General features: G+C 44.6%; 3 protein-coding genes across 3 annotated transcripts; 2 read left to right on the top strand and 1 right to left on the bottom strand.

Moving 5' to 3' along the window:
* Window positions 1-1530: 1530 nt before the first annotated feature.
* LOC144250974 (olfactory receptor 14I1-like) lies at window positions 1531-5088 on the bottom strand. The gene is made up of 2 exons (XM_077794126.1): window positions 5003-5088; window positions 1531-2551 (listed from the first exon to the last, which is right to left on the bottom strand). Exons 1-2 carry the CDS (start codon window positions 5086-5088, stop codon window positions 1531-1533), a joined length of 1107 nt encoding a protein of 368 aa, XP_077650252.1.
* Window positions 5089-11084: 5996 nt separating this feature from the next.
* On the top strand, window positions 11085-11933 carry LOC144250921 (olfactory receptor 5V1-like). The gene has a single exon (XM_077794094.1). The coding sequence runs from the start codon at window positions 11085-11087 to the stop codon at window positions 11931-11933; it is 849 nt and encodes a 282-aa protein (XP_077650220.1).
* Window positions 11934-20293: 8360 nt separating this feature from the next.
* Window positions 20294-21232, top strand: LOC144250973 (olfactory receptor 5V1-like). The gene has a single exon (XM_077794125.1). The coding sequence runs from the start codon at window positions 20294-20296 to the stop codon at window positions 21230-21232; it is 939 nt and encodes a 312-aa protein (XP_077650251.1).
* Window positions 21233-21527: the final 295 nt, after the last annotated feature.

The raw sequence follows: 21527 nt of genomic DNA, 5'->3' as shown, positions 1-21527 counted from the left end.
TAACTGAGCTGGGTTCCTATATGCCGAGTCTTTCCGTATGCTTCTGAACTACAAAGAGGACACTTGCTGATTCAGTTGGAAACAAAAAGTCCTTAATATGCACTTTAGTCATCAGGACGAAGGCTCAGCTCTTGGGCATCAGAAAAGTAGAACTACATCCATCTGTAGAGCATGGATTTGTGTGTCCCACCTGACGAGAAGAGCGCACCCAGCCAGGCGAGCATTCCTTATCTGCTGTTCTCCAGGTTAATTCCAATCCCAGGGTTCATCTGTCTCTGTTCTATGTCCTGAGTCCTTTTTCCTCATTACTCACATGTTTGAATGAAGGGAGCAGGGCATCTTTTCATTCAGAGCTCAGGAAGAAACCAAAGCTTCTCAACTACAATCTCTCTGAGGGTGGGTGGTTTATGTCCTGTTTTTCATTGAGCAAATGGATTTGGGAGCCTGGGGGAAGCCCACTTCAGGGGTCTGGAAAGGGTCTCGGTGTTGATCTCCTCCCTGCTTGGGGGTCTCCCTGCATTACCAGCGAGGGCTTTGTTTTGTGGGTGCTTGTCTTCTCACAAGAGAAGATTTTGACCAAGATACAAGAGTTGGTAACAGTATAGCAAAGCTTATTAGAAAAGAAAGAAACAAAGCAAGGAGAGCATAGGTTGGCTCAGAGAGGAGACTGATGGCTCTGACTCCTTTGAGTCCCAGGTTTTACTGGGGTTTAAGGAGACGTTCCTGGGGAGTCCCACCTATGCACCACCTCTGAGCTCTGGATCAGACCCCTAAATCCCTACTATATGATTCTACCCATAAGTGTCTGAACAAAGCCCAGGTTTGGAGAAGATTCACAGTCACAGTGAGAGTCTGTGACATGCTGAGGACCTAGAGGCACCCTTGGGCCATCTTGGCCTGTGCACACGGGTCCTAACTGGACGAGCTACCCAGCCCTGGAGGGTGTTGGCTTCTGTAGTCTCCGGCCAGGGAGGTCTGTGTTATTATCCTGACCAATGCTCCTCCACCCTGAGAACAAGGCACCTTGGCACCGATTGCCAGACATCCCATTACCTTGAGTCAGAGCAGGATCAGGGTGACTTTATATGAACTATCTGACAATCAGAAACCAAAACCAAGCTGGGAGTTAGCAAGTGTGCCCTTTTGGATCAACCATCGCCATCCATTTCTCTGGCACTCTGTCGACCTACCACCGTCACCTGCTCTAATCACTTATCTCTGCTCCAGCCTCAGTGTAAGGGTGAACGGTGGGAGTTCCCCACCCAGCCTCTTACATGCTCTTCCAGGGTGGCAATACCCAGTGCCCAGGGTTCTCTGAAAAGCACATGTACCTGCTCACGTGGGCATTCACAAGGCCTGGCCTCGGGCCTCAGTGTTTCAGGAAGTTGCACTTATAATATAGCGTTGAGCAAGAAAATGAAGACCAAACTAGGTAGTTCACCATCACAAGTGTAAACAGCACGTATAACACAACTGACGAGAATCAAACATAAGTCAGACTGCTTTCTAGTGATAAATTGATATTTGTTGTTAGCTAAGAAAATCTTTGATTGGGAACTCGATATGCCTGTTGAACATTCTACGGAGAGTGGCATTAATCTCCCTATTTCTCAGACTGTAGAGGATGGGGTTTGTGAAGGGGGGGACCATGGTGTAGAACATGGCTGTCAGCAGATTTTTAAGGGATCCTTCCATTGCCATGGGCCCTAAGACAGCCACTGACCCAGAAATCACAAACAGGAGGAGAATCGCCGGCTGTGGGACACAGGTAGATAAGGCTTTGCTGCGGGCTTCCGCCGAACAGATCTTGAGCACGGTTGAGAATATGTTGATATATGACATCAAGACAAAGACGACACACACCACCACGAGGCCAGCACTTGCAGCAATGATGACAAACTCAGAAAACTGGACGTCAGGAGATGAGAGCCTCAAAATCTGAGGCATATCACAGAAATACTGGTGGATCAGGTTGGTCTTTGTAAAGGGAAGCCTGAACATGGAGCCTGTGTGGATGGCAGAGTAGAAGAGCCCGCAGGCCCAGGAGCCACCCGCGGCCTGAATGCACATGCGCGGTGTGACCACCAGCCCGTAGTGCAGAGGGTGGCAGATGGCAATGTATCGGTCATAGGATATGACCACAAGGAGCGCAAACTCTACAGTGGCAAAAAGTATGTAAAAGAAGATCTGTGCAGCACATTCCTGCAGTGAGATGGTCCGATGGCCTGTCAAGGAATTAACAATGGATTTGGGAACAATCACCGAGATGCTGCCAAGGTCTAAGAGGGACAGATTGCTTATAAAGAAGTACATCGGAGCGTGAAGGCGTGTGTCTGTCACAATAAGAGCAATGGTGATAAGATTCCCTGTCAAGGCTCTCAGATAGATCACCAGGAGTAGCAGACCTTGCAAAACCTGGAGCTCCTGGGAGCTGGAGATGCCCACCAGGAGGAAGTAGGTGAAGGAGGTGACGACGTTGTCTATGGCTGCTAGTGAGCTGTCCCCAGAGCCACAGCCCAAGGAGAGGATGCCACAGCTGAAGACACACAACCTAGGTGGGTGGAGTAAGACATTGAGGTCAGGTGAATGCTCTATTTCTGCCTGGATTTTCTTCCTCGAATCTACTGATACCCTACTCTTTCTAATCCTCCTAGGATAAGAGTACCAAGCACATGAAGTATTCAAAATGAAACCCAGTCCCATGCCCCTTCCACTTGTTGATACGTCTACTCTGTGGTGTAGAACAGCTTTCTAACCCTCATCCTGAGGCGCGGCATGATTAGGATCCCCCTTCCCTCCATCTGAGGGGTTATCTCAGAAATTCTCGAAAGCTGCTGGGTCGCCCTCTGCCTTGAGCATGCCCTGAACCCCTGAGCAGTGGCTGGCTGCTCTGGAAAGCAGTTCCATAGCCAGCTCAGTGGGTGGATCTGAGCTTCCCCTGGAGGTGAGTGGATCTGAGGGAGACCAGGTGGATACTGACTGCCCCGTAGGTCGCAGCTGCAAACCACACTCTGTTCTCAGTGTCCTTCACCAGGTGACACCCTAGCAGGGGCCAGTTGAAGTCTTGTCATGCTCTTGGTTCTTCAGATTGTCCGCTGTCTCTTTGGTCCAGGTGAATGCTCACATTTGCCTGTGCTAACCTCACCTCACATTCTACCCTTCAAGGTGCACCTGCATGGCCTCATGACTACTGTGCAGTACAGAAAGTTCAGGGTGCCCACTCCCCTGCATGTGTGCAGTGATACTTGGAAATTACTTGGTTCACAGTTTTAAAATAAGGGCAATAGAATACACCGGGTTGCTAATTCCCCACCACTGTTAACACTTGAACACAACAGGATATATAAATGACCTGCATTATCCTGTTAATGCCTCATAAATCCAGCCTTTATAAAAATCATTCATCATAATAGCACACTAGGTACCTCAGAATAATATCTCTTTTTTTTGCCATTTTAAACACTACTTTTGCTTGTATGACTAGACCTCCATGAAATGGCATCATAACTTTCTTCTGCATGTAGATTTCCTGGTTGACCTTCTAAATCAAGCTCAGGAAACTTTTCCTTCATGGGACCTGCTGCTCTGTTCCAAGGGAATTTTTCAATCACTTTGGCTTAGGCCCCTTGGCCTGGACAGTGCACATACTAGGCCTTCAGGGAGCATTCTAAGAACTTGTTGCCTCTGCCAGGCACAGTGGTGCATGCCTGTAATGCTAGTGGCTTGGAGGGTGAGGCAGGAGGATGGCAAGTTCAAGGTCAGCCTTAGCAACTAAAAGAGGCCCTAGCACCCCTGAGTTCAATCTCTGATACAAAGAGAGAGAGAGAGAGAGAGAGAGAGAGAGAGAGAGAGAGAGAGAGAACTAGTTGCCTAAAATAAACACAGAAATCTAAAACTCTATTTTGTGAACTCACATACATCTGTGAAGTGGAAAAATTTAAGTATGCTTTAGATTTTGGAGTCTACCAAGCTATTTCTGTCATTTACTTGCCAAGAGAAGTGCACAAATGACAGGCACAAGCTTACCTGTGAACCAGGACCACATAGCTGACTTCCCTTGCAGAAATATTGCTTTTGCATAATTTAAGGAGAGGGATGAGGTCAGGGAGTGAAATATAGAAGCTGCTTCTCAGTGAGACTCATGCACAGATCCCGAGGACAGCCCTGCTGCTGAATGATGTATAGGGACACCAGGTCTTTAATAAGAACAGCCAGGGTCATGCTTCTGCTGACCTCTGGAGACCTGTCTCAACCTCCAAGGAGGCAGAGTTTCCTCCAGCTGCTAACTGGCAAGGATTCTGTGGCCATACCACTGAGAGTCATTAAATTCCTAATATTTTTAGAAACACTTTGTGTGTGACACTTAAAAAAGGGAAGTGCTAAAAATGTTTTGTATATCAAAAGAGATTCAATAAATTTTCCAATTCATGTCTGGCTATAAAATTAATTTATTCTCTTTATTCTGCATGGGTTGTTTCAAAAGCTAAATAAATTTAAAACAGAACACAGAAAGTTCATTAATCGTGAACACACTCAGTTTCCAAATTGCAACCATTCTTTTAGAAATCATAATTGTTGCATGTTGGCATAGGATCAATGAAGAATGCTAGCAATTCTATAAAAGTATGATTAAAATAGTCCTTCCCTTTTGAATTGGGTATAAGTGCAAAGCAATATTTTTCTTATAATTCAGCCAAACCAGCCCAGAATAGCAGAATGAGCAAGGGAAATATACAAGAATTCATGGTATTGTCCTAAGGCAAAAATTAATAATGATATTTTCAGAAGAAAATAATAGTTTCTCTCTCTTCTACTAATTTTGGTTCTTGGATGCAATGCATTTTGCATAAAACTCTCCTGGGGAGTTAACTAGTTACAGGATGGCTTGTTCGTCAAGTCTCATGATGGTGTGGTGTTAAGTTTTATGCATCTGAGTGTTTGCAAACCTTGCCTAAAATGTCTGGATGTCACATTACATGGCACCCTCCGTCTCCTGTCCTACCCTCTCCTGGGATCTGATGCTTCCAGATTCCACATAGCAGAATCTACAGCTTGGCCTTTCTGTGCCTGGTTTGCCTCGGTCAGCATGGTGTCCTCCAGGGTCACTATGCTGTCATAACAGATTTCCTGATTTTGGAGGCTGGAGGTTCTCCACTGTGTGTTTACACTTCAGGTCCACGTGTTTATTGGATGGTGGAGGCCGAGGTTCATCTGTACCTTCTCTGTAGTGAACACACTGAGGTGAGCGCGGAGGGCAGACGTCCCCTCCCAGACTGATTTCAGCTCCTTCTGGCTCCCACAGGAGTGGGGTTACTGGACCTTGTGTGCTCCTGGCTGAGGCTTCCTGAGGAACTTCCGTGCTGTTTTCCATTACGACTGTCTTAAGGTGTCTTCTCACCAACAGGCTCCTTCTTCCACTTGAGGACACATATGGTCTCTCTGTTTGTTCAAAGTGCTGGGGATGGAGCCCAGGGCCTCTCTTGTGCTAGGCAAGTGCTCACCTCTGAGCACATGGAAGCTCTTTCCTCCTGGTGTCAGCAGTTTTGCCCTGCTTGAGGGAGTGTCCGGGGGATTTGATTTGCAGCCGACGTTGTCAGTGGTGGTGAGCTTCTCTTTCTTGTGCATCTGTCGGCCATTTGAGTGTCTCATTTCAGAAATGGCTGGCCAGGCCTTAGCCCATTTGTGGGATTATTTCTTTCTTAGGAATGGGTTCATGATACCTCATCAGAGGTGTAGCTTGCAAGCATTACTCCATTGTGTGCATGTAGGGTTCTCGTTTATCCACTGATCTACTGCTGACACTTGCCTGCTTTCCAGTCGTCAGCACTGTGAATGACATTGCTGTACATACACACTCACGTATGGATCTTTGTGTGGACCTCTTTCCCCTCCTCTTGGGAGTGGGATTCCTCACCACTAGTGGACTTCTTGAGTTTCTTTCATGATAACTCTACATTTAATCATTTGAGAAACTGCTACATTGTTTTCCCAAATGGAGGAGCTATTTGAGGTCACTGTGAGAGGCAGGGTGTGGTTCCAGTTTCTCCACATCTTGCCAGAGCTTCTGTCATCTCACTTGATTCTCACCATTCTCCTGGGTGTGGAGGGACACCTCATCCTGGTTTCTATTTGCAGGCCTCTGTAAATCAAGTGCAGCATCTTTTCATGTGCTTTTAACTATTTGTAAACCTTCCTTTGAAAAACGCCCATTCAGATCTTTGCCTACTTTTAGCTGGGCATTTTGAGCTATAAGTTATGAGAATTTCCGTGTACCTTAATTGCCATTCCCTTATCAGCCAGGTATTTTGCAAATTTTTTCCACTATGTGGATTGTGTTTTCAATTTAATTTTTGAATTATGATTAAATGCACCTAAAATAAAACATTCTGTCTTTGTCAGTTTTAAGTCTAAAGATCACTAGCGTTATGCACACTGGGAAGTGCAAACACTCTTCAGTTTGCAAGACAGAAAGCTCAAACCCTCAACAACTTTCGATTCCTCCCTCCACAGGCCTTCACCAACCTCTGCTCCATCTTCTGTCGCTAAGAATTTGGCTAGGTTATTCAGAATATAATTTATAATTCAGAACAGTTCATTATTTTCCAGTTCCTGACCAATATTAAAACTGAGATTTGACTATTCAGTGAAGGAAAGCATGTGGGATAAAATACATGTGTATATGTCTCTACACACACACACACACACACACACACACACACACACACACACCACCCATGGCATAGAGCTCAGAGTGGGCTCTTTTCACACTAGTCAGCAGTTTAGTTACTAAGGATGTGGACATGTAGGTGGAATGCAAGACAGATTTTTCCCTATATTATTTTCATGTTTGTGTTTGATTTTTTAATAGTACTGTATTTTGAAAAGTTTGAAAGTTATATTAAAAAATGAAATGAAACAGCAAACACCTATATTTCCTTTACCTGGACTTACTAACTGTAATATATTGATTTTTCTATGCATTTACCTGTATACATGTGAATACAAAATTTATTCATATGGATTCTTTTAATTTCTAATCAGTATACTATAAGAAAATTGATTTATTGATTACAGACTTAAATCAATTTGAAATTCCAACCACTTTGTGTCTAACAACAGTTTTCCATGCTTATGGTAAATAATCTTAACAACATAAAAGTAAATGTTTGTGCATAAGATTGTATTAAAGTTCACCCTATCTGACATGAATGAAATATATACCAATTAGGCAGTGAAATATTTTACAGGAATGATTACTCTGATTACAGCAAACTATTGTGAAAACATCAATTTCTTCTTCACTTTTGTCTGGTCATACAATCAGCTGGGAAAGTTTTGTTTTCTCTCACTCTAGGCAATTAAAACAAGCCCTTTGTCACTGCTCCACAGTTCAGGTCCATTTTCACACCTATGTGAAATTGCTCAGCTGTGAGTGCCCACGACTGCATTAGTAACTGGGACTTGTGCAGGTATTCCCACCTGGGTCTGCAGTGCGACTTTGAACAGGAGCCTCACGTAGAGCTGAGGAGTGGCTTGGGTTAACTGATGTGCTTTTAGTTCTCTGGTCACCTGGCTTTATTCCTGAAATTTGGTATTGCTGAAGACACCTGTGGACCAGGAAAGGTAGGAAAATTGAGTGTTCAATTCTGGACGTTGAATGGTAAGCCCTTGGATTTTGTGAAGATAATATAGGGTGAAAATGCACACATTTAAGAAGCCGGTTAAAACAGCATTAAACAAGCAAAGAGAACATTTTCAATTATTTAGAGTACCTAAATGTGTAAAAATAGTTCAGCTCAGCTCATAAAACATGCCCCCATTGTGCATTCCCACCACCTTTGCATGTAAGGCACAGAAGTCTCTAGACGCTGTTTCTGACCCACAATCCTGAGTGTGTGTCCCTGTGAAACGGGACCATGAGAGTTAACAGGCACCAAGATGCCACCAACCAGGTGGCAGGTACCCTTTAGAAGTGTTTTAAATTTTTTTTTACTGAGTACCAACCCACAGAGTCAAAAGGGAAGCTATATAACTTGTTGCTTGGCAATAAAGCTTTAAAGAAAATTATTCTTTGCTAAAGAAAGTTTAAATGTAATGTTTTCTGATATCATTATACTAAAAATTATATGTTTTAAATTATCTTAGCATCTGTCAGTGGTTGTTTGTGCTTAGTCAATGCTTTTCTTTTCTTTATAAATTGGAAAACAAAAGTGACCCCATGCTGAAGAGAAAAGCTGTACGTATGGTTCACGGTGCTCTGACCGCATGTGCCCAAGGGCAGGCTGAGAACTGCTAAGGTGACAGGCTTCTGGGTAGCTCCTGGTGGACTGACCCTGGCTGCACGTCCTCTCCCTGACAGTCACCACGCCCCTGGCTCTGACTCCAACAAGCTCATCTCTGCCTGTGTCCTTCACACTCTCGCCCGCCCCTGCTTCACCAAGTGACCACAGACCACACATGGCATGCCTGTCCTGAGGACGAACCCGATTCTTCTGTGTGCAGGGCTCTGGAATCCTCAGGTAAGTGGGAAAGTTCAAGGAGCTTCATCCCCAGCCATTATTATTAGCAACCTGTCAGTTGTGCTTCTGATCAGATGGCAAATGCCTAGGATTGAATTGTGTTTAATTTAGTAGGAAGATCCTCACAGGAAAAAATCTGGACTCTATATCATGAGCTTGAACACATTTTAAACATTCAAGTGCAAAATTTAAGGAGATTTATTATCTTTGCGAGGACAAGTTGAGTGTGTAACTGAAAGTTGGTTCATGGTTATGAAGATATTATAGACTCATGTCTCATAATACTGAGTTTTAAAACCAGTCAAATTGTTCAGTGTGTATATAAAGAAAAACAAATATTTATTACAAAATAAATATTTACTCTCTGAAGACACCAATTTTCTTGAAATAAGAAGTACTTCATTTACTTTATGTTTCTATTTTGTTTTCAAAGTGTAACATATAAAAAGGTGGGCCAGCTGAAACTACATATCTCTATAGACTCATGGACATTGGAGAATTTTAGAATTGTCACAGTAGATGGTCTGTTTTTCTAATACATATTTTTAGTTGTATTTGGACACAAATACCTTTATTTTATTTATTTATTTTATGTGGTGCTGAGGGTGGGCCCCGGTGCCTCCCACGTGCTAGGCAAGTACTCACCCTCTGAGCCACAACCCCAGCCAGTAGATGTTTCCTGTTTTAACATTTTCTTTCATTTAGTGGAATTCTTTTTTTTTCAAAACTGCATAATGATACCCAAGGACTTTATGGTTATCACAGCAATGTTCTTCAGTATGTTCCACGAGACAGAGAGCTCATCATGGAGAGTGCTATGTATGTATGGTTCACTGTGGATGCTCCATGAGGAGGGAGGACTGATGTGTTAAGTAGGATCCATGATTCCTGTTTAAATCCTGCAGGGAGAAAGGGTGAGGAGGTAGTTTCATTCCGTTTGTATAAATAAATCACTGTGTATGAGTTGCCTTAATTATGTATTTTACCTGAGCAAAGAAGTCATCAATCGTCTTATCAGGCAATGCAGAAAGAAGGGGGGTCACAGACAGGGACTTCTGCACTTTGTGTTCTAGTGGCCTTTTCTCAATTTCCAGTCAAATGTGTGTGTTAAAAAATAAATGATGGGGCTGGGGATGTGGCTCAAGCGGTAGCGCGCTCGCCTGGCATGCGTGCACCCCGGGTTCGGTCCTCAGCACCACATACAAACAAAGATGTTGTGTCCACCGAGAACTAAAAAAAAAATAAATATTAAAAATTTTTTTAAAAAAATTAAATAAATAAATAAATAAATAAATAAATAAATAAATAAATAAATAAAAGAAAGGGGCTGGGGTTGTAGCTCAGCAGTAAAGTACTTGCCTAGCACATGTGAAGCACTGGATTCAATCCTCAGCACCACATAAAAATAAATAAATAAAATAAAGGTATCATGTTCATATACAACTAAAAAATATTAAAAATTAATTAATTAATTAAAAAACAAAGAAAACAAAAAAAAAACAACCAGTTTTCAAAGGGATAGAAAAACCCCACACAAGTGTAAACACGTAGACCTTCATTTAAAGTCATGTTGTAAATAGTTTTAAGAATTGCAATTATGTGAACTCTGATGAGACACACTAGTGAAACTAGAAAATTAAATAAGAATAAATAAAACTAACATGTTCTAGAATATGTAATTTAAACCACCTTATTTCCCTAAATATATTAAGCATGTGGCTAAGTATGCAAGTTTTACATTCAAAAGATACGTGGGAACAATGTGAGTATATATGTGTTTACACACACACACACACACACACACACACACACACACACACACACACATATATATATATATATATATATATATATATATATATGTATATATATATATAAATTCCTGAATGGGGACAGACAGACACTTTCAAACAAGTCGGTTTATGTCTTCAGGGTGAGTTTAATTTTATTGAGTTAAGTTTATGTTTGAGTGATGATGACTTGTAGATAAAGAAGCATCCTTCCTTTGATTTCTTCAGAATGGGAAGAGCCTGTCAGAGCAGGGCGTGCACCACTTATCACCCCACCCTCTCTCCATCCTTTCAAGTGCTAATTCCTAGTGTCTACAGAAGTGGACACACCTAGGAACAATGCACAGCTTCTATGTCAAGGTCTTAGTATTGAGACAAACTATAAAAATAAACACTTGGAAATAATACAAAGCAGAACAAAGCAGGTGTCAAAGAGAAGGTGGATTTCCACTGAATTCTACAATCCCCAGAACAACGGAAACTCCTCAAATGTTTGATGGAGAAGGTAGATTTTAAATTTCTCCATCTATACAGAAGATTTCCTCTTGGTAAGGAACCAAGGGTGAATATTTTAAGAAATATCGTAAGTACTGTAAAGGACATGTGTCCAACAGGGGTTCAAATAGCTACACCTCCTGGTCAGCAGGGCTGACAGGTCATGTCCACCACATGCCCACTGCTTCCCAGAGCTTCCCAGCCCCGGGCTCCCTGCTCTCTAGACATAACCTGGCTTGTTGGCTTCCTTCCCTCCAGGAAGACCCTGTGCAGGGAGCAGATGGACGTGGGCAACCTCAGCACAGTGACACAGTTTGTGCTCATGGGGATCTCCGACCTCCCCGAGGTGTGCTACCCTCTCTTCGTGGTCTTTGCCGTCATCTACCAGATCACCTTGGCGGGAAATGGGGCCATTCTCTTGGCCCTTGGAATGGAGAGAAAGCTGCACACTCCCATGTATTACCTTCTGGCAAATTTGTCCCTCCTGGACATCTTCTGCTCATCGACCACCGTCCCCAAGATGCTGCACAACCTCTTGAGCGGGGAGAACAGCATTTCTTTCCTTGGGTGTGCAGTGCAGCTCTATTTTCTGGTGGCTCTGATGGGGACCGAAGTCTTCCTGCTGGCCGTCATGGCTTATGATCACTACATGGCCATATGCTTTCCTCTGCGTTATGCTCTCATCATGACCAAGGTGCGCTGTGTCCAGCTGGTGTGTGGGACCTGGGCAGCTGGGTTCCTCAACTCCCTCCTGCACACCGTGTTCACCTTCCGCCTGTCTTTCTGCAAGTCCAACCTGGTCAACCAGTACTACTGTGACATCCCACAGGTTGTGGCCCTCTCCTGCTCCTCCACATACATGGCAGAGATGCTTGCCTTAGTGATAGGAGGCATCTTTGGGACCAGCGCCTTCCTGACCACCCTGGTCTCTTATGTGTACATCATCTGCACCATCCTCAGGATCCAGTCAGCAGAAGGCAAGCGCAGAGCTTTCTCTACCTGTCCGTCCCACCTCCTGGTAGTCTGCCTCTTCTACGGCACAGCCATCTTCACCTACATGCGCCGCTCCTCCAGCCAAGACTCCCTCTCCAGAGACAGACTCATCTCTATGCTCTACGGGGGGGGGTGATCACCCCGATGCTGAACCCCCTCATCTACAGCCTGAGAAACACAGAGGTCAAGGGAGCTCTCACGAGGGTCCTATGTGGAGGAGCATGATCACAGCAAGAAGAGCATTAGAACAGAGTGACTCCATGCTCTGCCCAGAGTGAAGTCATGGGAAGAATTCATAGAATAGTTGCCTCTCAATGTCTACAATGCCTGTCTGTGCACCCACATGTAACTTCAGCTGACCTATCCATTTATGTGTATCTCCAACTCAAAACTTTGGGACCCTAACATTTGGCATCCAATAGTGAACGTCTTGGAGAGGAAAGGAGGACTGTTGATACTGGGTGGACAGGACGAAAGCTGGGCTATCCTATGTTCACCTGGACCCTTGCCCACCGTGCACGTACTCGTACCTCAGCCTCCACCTGCTGCTGAGTCTGAATCTGTCCTATCCATCCATCTATGTGTCTTCCTTCCATCTCTTCCCCTTGGCCGTTCACCTGCTCACCCTGCTATGCTCCATGTTACGGTTTGGATGTGAGCTGTCCACCAAAAGCTCATGTGGGAGACATGCGAGAGGGTTCAGAGGGGAAATGATTGGATTCTGAGAGCCCTAACCCCACCATTGAATCAATCACCTGATGGGATTAATTGAGTGGTAACTGACGCAGGTGGGTGTGGCTGGAGGACATGGGGCACTGGGGCCGTGGCTTTGGGGTATATATTTTTATCTGGTAAGTGGAGTCTCTCTCTCTCTCTCTCTCTCTCTCTCTCTCTCTCTCTCTCTGCTTCCTGGTCATCATCTGCCACACTCTTCCACCATGTGCGCCTGTGTGACTTTGTCATCATGCTTTCCCCATCCCTGAGTCTCAGCATTTTCATGGGCTGCGACTAGAGAGCTGTGATTTCTGCTTCATTCTGTCCTTCTGTCATCTGTAGAAACAGGAAAGCTTTCTTTCCAGACTACTACTTATGTTAATTACACCACTTTTGGTCTGCAATTATTTATTTTTTAAAATATTTTTTTCCCAATTCTGAGCATCCCAATTATGTCCCAAACAGCCTCTGCTCAGAAATTAAATTAGCAGTATGACTCTTATGAATGACTATGGAGGTTCACAAAAGAGAAAAGTAGACTACTTGTTATGGTTTGGAAATGAGGTGTCTCCCTGAAGTTCTGGTGTACGATTGTGATGTGTCAACCCAAAATAAAATTTAACAATAAAAAAAATGCATTGCAAAGTATACTGTGTTCTTTGCTTGGAAGAATTAATATTGGGCGAGATCCAAGATGGTGGGCCGAAGGGAGGCAGCATTCTGTGTCGCTCCCTGACTTAGGTCTCAAGTAGTGAGAATACTGCTTCTTTGCAAGCGATATTCCTGCTCCCTGGCGGGAAACACAACCACCATGCCCATACAGGGCTCTAGGCCTCCGCATCAGAGTAGGTCTCCCAATTACTGGCCCACACAGGACTACTGGGCAACCAAGTGGGACCATCAGCACCCGCACAGAACTCTTAGCCACTCACCCGAGCAGAAATCCCTGATGCCACTCCCCCTCAGGACACCTGGCCGCTTCTCACAGGAATCTGGCCAGCACTCCTGTGTGGACCCCCATCTACCAACGTGGGGCTGCCCCATCACACCAACTTGGAACTCTGCAGCAGCAGAGATAGTCCCCTACAAGTAGTGGCCTGCTCCCAAGAACTTCCCACAGGCTCTGAAGTCAGCCAACAGCCACACACTGCACACCACAGAGTCGTTTCTGAACTCGTCGTCCAATGCCATCACGGCTCCCCCCACATTACCCGACAGCCCACTGCTGAAAGCAGGCGCCTCCATCTTGGGTCACCTTCATCACCATCTTCAGTAGGGGCAACTCCCAGTTTGGAACTCTGGCTGGCCAGGGACCCAGTTTCTACTCAGTTTCTTCACCATTCAGAGGGTGGAGACACCAGTTAATAACAGACGACCCTCCCCTATTGGATGAGAAGGGAAGCAGGAAAGATACTGATCTCCACCAAACAATTCCTGTGTCTTCCTTCAAATTTTTTTTTCCTCTCCTTCTCTATTCTCCCACCCTCACATCCCCAACATATGTGAAACCAAGTGCTTTGCATGAATTAGGATACCGCGGACTAGGACTTCTGACTAGCATATTACACCTGTGTAGTATACTCTTTATTTCTTTTTTTCCCATCAGTTTCTACTATCTTAACATTTTTATTTTTCTTAATATGAATGCGTGTTTGTTTTATGTACTCTTCTGTCTTCCCACTTACTTGTCTACCCAAATTTACTTCCTCTCCCTTCTCCTGCTACTAACCTTCCTCTTTAGATTTCTCTTGCACACTTCCTAAGATACAACAACTCTATGTCCTCATCCCCTACCTCCTCTGCATATCAGCCTACTCCTCGCCCCTGGTTCTTTGTCCACCATCAGAAACTGTAAACCCTTTTACAAATCTACTGAGAATATTGTAGATAACAATTGAATTCACCATTTCTGGACATTGTGACCAAACTGTAACTGTCTTAATGGCAAACATCAGTTTTTAGGGTGTATATTGTTTATATTGGGATCTGATATCACTGTCCTTCACCTCAAAGGAGAGGTATCCCTACAGGAGATAAGCCTATAGGGTAAAAGAGTAACATATAAGATCCACAGAGCTAGAAGGGAAGACAAACAGCAACATGAAAAGACAAGGGAAGAGAGTGCCCCAAACCAATCAAGATGCTACGTGATTCGAACCCATGGCTAGCACAGCAGAAGGAATGACAGAGAAGGAGTTCAGGAATTCATAATTAAAATGTTCTGTGAATTAAAGGAGAAATTAATATTGTTAAAATTAGATGTGATACAGCAATCTTTATATGGGGTAAAATTGGGAGTTCATAACCCCCTCTTATCAAACTGTGAAATATATTAAGAACTATGTGATGTTTTGAACGACCAATAAAAAAAATAAAAAAAAATTGTTAAAATTACCATATTATAAAATCTGCAGATACAATGTAATCCCTACAAATTTCTAATGTCATTTTTATAGATTAAATTTTATATAAAACCACAAAAACCTTGAGAAGCCAAGGAAATTATGGGCAAAAATAACAAAACAGGAGGAATAACACAAAGCTGGAGTTAGCTTTGAGTAAAAAGTTCAATTTTTTTTGTTGAGATCAATTGGAAAGTGTGGTGAGTATTGCTAAAATTTGAATTTTATGTCTTCCAATATTTCTTTAAATGTCCCCTTCCAAAGGTTAAATATTTGACATGATAGATAATTTAGCTTGATCTAATTATTCCATGTTTTATTGAAAATAATAAATGCGTTATATCTAATACTATAACTACCATGAATTATTATTATCCTTATTAAATAATTTCAAGTATATGAATAAAAATTAATTCTAATTGTGATTCAAACACACCAGAAGTGATGAAAGAGTAAGAAGCAGACACTGGCTACAAGGTCAGAAGCTGTGACTGCGTGGCCCTTACACCAGTCTAAAACTGGAATCAACCAAAATAACCCAGAACACAGCAATTCCCTGCAAGTAATCAGAAAAAGGGGGGGGGGCGTTTGACAAACCGCCTAACAGAAAGTAAAAGTAAACGTTCCAAGGACAATAAGGGAGATATATTTAAACACACTTGTGGATAACTCAACATTGTCAGGAAAACAGAATAAACCTTAAATAGATATGCAAAAGAGAAAGAGGAAAAGACCAAAGCAGATCACTAAAAAGGCTACAGGCAATAAATACTGAGGAGTAGAATGATGTGGTCATTGCAGGAGAACATGGTGGAGAAAAGGACAAGTGTCCACTTTGCTTAATTACCTGGAGCAGGCCTGGGGAAACTGACCGTGAGCAGACAGATGGACACATTGAGACCTGAGCTCTGTATGGCACCATTACAGAGGTGGAAGGAGAGGATGCCCTAGTGGTGAATACAGGACAGCAGAGTGATCCTGTGCCTTGGACACCACAGACTTTGAATTACAACCGGCTTTGGAGACAGCGTCTTTCTGTCCTGACAGAGGACAAGAGGAGGCACAGCAATTTTAAATACACATGCACCCACTACAGGAAAGGGCTGCGTAGGAACATGGACACACCTGAACACAAACGTCAAGAGGAGTGAAGTAAAGGTCGGTGCTCAGACTGGACCTGGATTGTCCCCAGGGCCTGCATGGTAAGAGCCTGGGCTGCAGTGTGGCCTGCTTGGGTAGTGGAGGAGGGCCAGTGGAAGCAGGGTCACCACCCTGGACATGCCCTGAAGATGCTGGCCCTGTCCCTTCCTGCATCCCCATGCTTCCCAGATGCCAGGAGTGAGCATTTCGACGACCTCAAGCCCTGCCATGATGTACCTCGCCACAGGCCCCAAAGCCACAGGGACAAATGACCATTGGGGAAAGCTCCTACACCAGGAGCCAAAACAAAACCTTTCTCTCGTTAAGCTGAATGACTGCCAGTATTTGACGGCTGAGGAAAGCCAGCTGACACGCTGACACGGGAGGGACTTTGCAGTAGAACCTTCCTTCCGTTCGGGAAGACCATCTGGCCATCTGGCCTGCGGAGAGCAGAGGCACCCAGGGGGAACCACAGACCATTCCACTCAGGAGCGGCAGAACCACCCTCTTCTACAAGAACATCCCTTCTGAAAAGCTGGAATAACTGTACTGGAATGTCCACGGCAGCTTGGGAGACTCTTGTCACAACCCTGGCTTGTGAGAGAAAGAGGTACCAAGAGATCCCAGTGTGAGACCTGAAGAGAGAGAGGGAGTGTCCTGAGGTCCAGTCCAGGAGGGTTCCCAGGCCGACACACACATGTGGCGCCCATGCAGTGCACCCCATGGTGATGGGAATCAGGCTGCTTCAGGTAGAAGCTGTGTCCGCGCATCCGTGGCTCCCTCCCCATAGAGCAGACAGAAGCCGTGGGGTCTTGTATTTCTGTTCCTTTTGATGTTTGTGTCTGACTTGGTCCTGTTGAGTCTGAAATGAGTTATTGAAACAGTGAAATGGGTTAACATTTACTTGTTGCCCTCACCACATTCAGTCATTGCAAACACTCTCTACCTATCATCCATCTGTCCTTCGGTCATCCATCTGTCTGCCATCTATCTGACTTTCAGGCAAAGATTCTTCTATTGCTCAATCAATACCCAACTAGGAAATCAAGTTGGGGTCACCATTGGAACGGGGTGCACTAACACTCACAGGTCTGACCCTGCACACGCAGGTGTCGTGTGGGCGGCACACAGCTTCACAGAGGAGACGTGGAGTGGTGCATGGACAACATGTGGAGTTTGCCATGGAGCTGCATGTGTGTCAGTATCTGATGATATAATCCTACTTTGGAGGGATGATTGCTATGAATACAGACACCTTGACAACAACACCCTTTGCTCTTGATGACAAGTGCATTAGCAGGAAATGTCTTGCTTTACCTCAACCAGGACCATCATTAGAATCAAAGATGGCACTCACAAGATTTAGACTCATTTTTAAACTTCCTGAGATTGATTAGCTATGAGTTTCTGTTAGTCAGTTGGTTTCAATTTGGATCATGTGCAAGAGAAGAGTATTCCCTCTAGGGTCATTATCGTTACTGTCATTTTTCCTAGGGGAAAAGGGGTGCAATATAAACCAGGCTAAATTCCTGACTGCGTCCAAATGCAAGCGATGAGTTTGCTTTTCTTTCCTGATGTGATGTGCTGTCCAGATCATCTGGCCTCCTGGTTGAGTATTTTTATGGGTAATATAACCTCCTACAAAAGAATACTTAAATGTCATATTGCCTTGATATGCATATGGTAAAATAAGTCATTTTAATTGCATGAAGTTTAGGTTATATGTGGGCTATTCATGCTTCATGATTTTCTTCTCTTGTTCTCTAGCTAGTGGAAACTTGAAATAACTCTTTTGTGAAGAGAAAAGCTTCCTGTGCGGTGTACGTGCCTTGGGCCATATGCAGAGGGGTAAGTCAAACACTGGAGGGTGGGACATCTGGGTGATTTCCCAAGGAGATGATGCCCGCCAGCCCCCATGTGGGTTCCCATGGTGTGTGTGACCAGGCGGCCACATAGAGCACCTATAAGGCTGCACTTCATGAGCACTCTTCTTAATCTCTAGTCCATCAACTCCTGATTCCTCACATTGACAAGGAAGGTTCTGGAACTTCTTCCTCAGCAAAACACTGAAAAAAATATGACTCTTATTTTTCTAATTAGATGGCTGATTAAACAGGATTTAATTAAGTTTAGTAGAAGGAGATTGCTACTCCAAACACAAGTTCCCCCACCACATGAGCAAGTTCTACGTTCCACATGTCAAATCAAGAAATTTTATTGTTTTAAACAATCAAGTGCAAAATTTAATGAAAATGCAACAGTTTTTGGAGGATAATTGTTGATTATGTAGCTTTGAGGAAGGAATGGAGCATGTTATCAATCTGAATGATACTCATTGCTCATAGTGTTGTTTTTTTAAAAGTCAAATTTGCAAATGTAAAAAGAAAATTAGTAACTATCTTGGAAGTTAATGTTCACTTTCTCAAGTTACTGCTCCCCGGGTTAGAAAAGTGCCTTATTTATTCACTTGAAAATACTAATATGGCCAGGCCAACAGAATCTCCTTTGGGGGTTCTTCCTGCCAAGGAGGATGTAAGCCACCTGAAAAATTAAAGCCTAGAATAATTAGTGGAGAACAAAAGACAAGATCAGAAAGACAGATTCACCAGGGGAGTCCCTGATAGGTCCAGTCCACACAGGAGCTGGAGCCAGACAGTTAGGAATGGCTCCCATGTTGACTGATGGGGCACATCAAAGGCAGGGATAAGGTTTCAGGGTGGAGTCTTGCTTCCTTATGTCTTGCAGTCCGCAGGTTGATTGGCATCTTGGCCGGTCACACCCATCTCAGAGGGGCTGTGCGGGTACAGCAGGTCACCTCATCTCCAGTGCTATGTGGGAACTTTGGCAGAGCTGAGGAGGAAGTTCACCTGCACCAGGCACTCTATCCCTGTGGGGGGCCATGGGACATTCCAGTGCTAGACCCATTCCCTCACTGGCTGTGATGTGCAACACAATCCACACTCAGCCCATGGATGGCTCTCAACATACAAGTACATTTTAAAGATATTCATACATAAAGATGCAAACAGGAGTTTTAAACCTGGTGGAATTGAGAACATTCCAGACCTAAGAGTTGAGATGACAGGTGGCTTTTCCCTGAACCATTCTCTCCCTCATTACACATCCCTCCTCAGATGAAGAACAATCACTGCCAATCCATGACTTATAACAATTTTCTTCCCTAGGTTTTGATTTGAAGAGATCACTAAAAACTGTTTTTTTTTTTTTTTTTTCCCCAAAGAACAGTGTTAACAAACCTGGTGATACTTGAGGAGGGAAAAATAGAACTCTTGCAATTCTTACCCAAGTCTTTCAGGAAATAGAAAAGCAGACTTAAAAGCATTTCTTGCCAGGCAGGAAACCTATCCTTGTGTCTAAGTGGTAACACCCTTGTTCTCTGAGAAAGAAAGCATTCCCAGCTGCCACCCGGCTAAATAGATCATATGAGGACCAGAGAAAGTAACTTTTGGATTTTATTTTCTGACCAGTTTTATCTTTGAATTTTCCATTGCATGCATGTAGTGTTAGAGGGAAAAAATCCACAGGGCTTACTTGTGGCATTGAATGAAGCTTCCTGTAAAAAAGGCGGTGACACTGGGCTTCTGTGGGCCAGGCAGGGCCATGCTGACTTGGGAGGCTGCTCTGGAAGTTGTGTGGGGATGCTCCTGCTGACTTCTTCCAGGTCTGGGTACTTCTAGTGCAACCCACTCCTTCAGCTCATGTTTCTCCATATGTCTGCTGATTCTGATTTAAGTGCACGTATCAATGATTGCACCCCTTATCAGAATGATAATATATGAGACATGGATACCTATAACAGGTAATATGAATGTCCAGGACCTTCTAAGGAATCTAGTACCAAGGATAGTACCACCCAGGGCAGCACGAGGCAAGTGTCCTAGCAGAAAACAGAGCCCTGCTCAGAGCTCGCTCCACTGCTACTTCAGGGTGGTGAAGGCTGGCACCAGAGTCCCCAGGTGCTCAGGCAGTGTCCTCTGGAAAAGGAACCTAGCAGGACTATTTCAAGAAATGGCAAGAGTACAGCTGTGTCCAACAGGTGTTTAAATAGCTGCACCTCCTGGTTCAAATAGCTACACCTCCTGGTCAGCGGGGCTGACAGGTCATGTCCACCACATGCCCACTGCTTCCCAGAGCTTCCCAGCCCTGGGCTCCCTGCTCTCTAGACATAACCCAGCTTGTTGGCTTCCTTCCCTCCAGGAAGGCCCTGTGCATGGTGCAGATGGACGTGGGCAACCTCAGCACAGTGACGCAGTTTGTGCTCATGGGGCTCTCCGACCTCCCCGAGGTGCGCTACCCTCTCTTCGTGGTCTTTGCCGTCATCTACCAGATCACCTTGGTGGGAAACGGGGCCATTCTCTTGGCCCTTTGCACGGAGAGAAAGCTGCACACTCCCATGTATTACTTTCTGGCAAACTTGTCCCTCCTGGACATCTTCTGCCCATCAGCCACTGTCCCCAAGATGCTGCACAACCTCTTGAGCGGGGAGAACAGCATTTCTTTCCTCGGGTGTGCAGTGCAGCTCTATTTCCTGGTGGCCCTTGCTGGGAGTGAAGTCTTCCTGCTGGCCGTCATGGCTTATGACCGCTACGTGGCCATATGCTTTCCTTTGCGTTATGCCCTCATCATGACCAAGGTGCGCTGTGTCCAGCTGGTGTGTGGGACCTGGGCAGCTGGGTTCCTCAACTCCCTCCTGCACACTGTGTCCACCTTCTGCCTGTCTTTCTGCAAGTCCAACCTGGTCAACCAGTACTACTGTGACATCCCACAGGTTGTGGCCCTCTCCTGCTCCTCCACATACATGGCAGAGATGCTTGTTTTAGTGGTAGGAGGCACACTGGGAATCAGTGCCTTCCTGACCACCCTGGTCTCTTATGTATACATCATCTGCACCATCCTCAGGATCCGGTCAGCAGAAGGCAAGCGCAGAGCCTTCTCCACCTGTGCGTCCCACCTCCTGGTAGTCTGCCTCTTCTACGGCACAGCCATCTTCACCTACATCCGCCCCTCTTCCAGCCAACATTCCCCTGCCAGAGACAGACTCATCTCTATGCTCTACGGGGTGATCACCCCGATGCTGAACCCCCTCATCTACAGCCTGAGAAACTCGGAGGTCAAGGGAGCACTCACAAGGGTCCTGTGTGGAGGAGCACGTTCATAGCAAGCAGAGCATTAGAACAGAGTGACTCCATGCTCTGCCCAGAGTGAAGTCATGGGAAAACAGTTTCTCTCAAGATTTGGGGTAAATTTCTGTACACATGTACACACAGAAATTCATAGACATACATGTAGGTGCACCTTTAGCTGTACGTATTTATGTATCTCATTCTTTATTAGGAATTAAAATTTGTCATCCAAAATTAAAATTCTTTGACGTTCTTACGGACTGTCTGCTAACTTGTATCCATTGCTACCTTTCCTATGCCCATCCCATATCCAGCCTGTCTGAGCCCTAA

The sequence above is a fragment of the Urocitellus parryii genome, chromosome Y (genome assembly GCF_045843805.1).
Source record: "Urocitellus parryii isolate mUroPar1 chromosome Y, mUroPar1.hap1, whole genome shotgun sequence".
Classification (NCBI taxonomy): domain Eukaryota; kingdom Metazoa; phylum Chordata; class Mammalia; order Rodentia; family Sciuridae; genus Urocitellus; species Urocitellus parryii.
The sequence above is the reverse complement of the archived record's forward strand: the minus strand, read 5'-3'. Positions and strand labels throughout refer to the sequence as shown.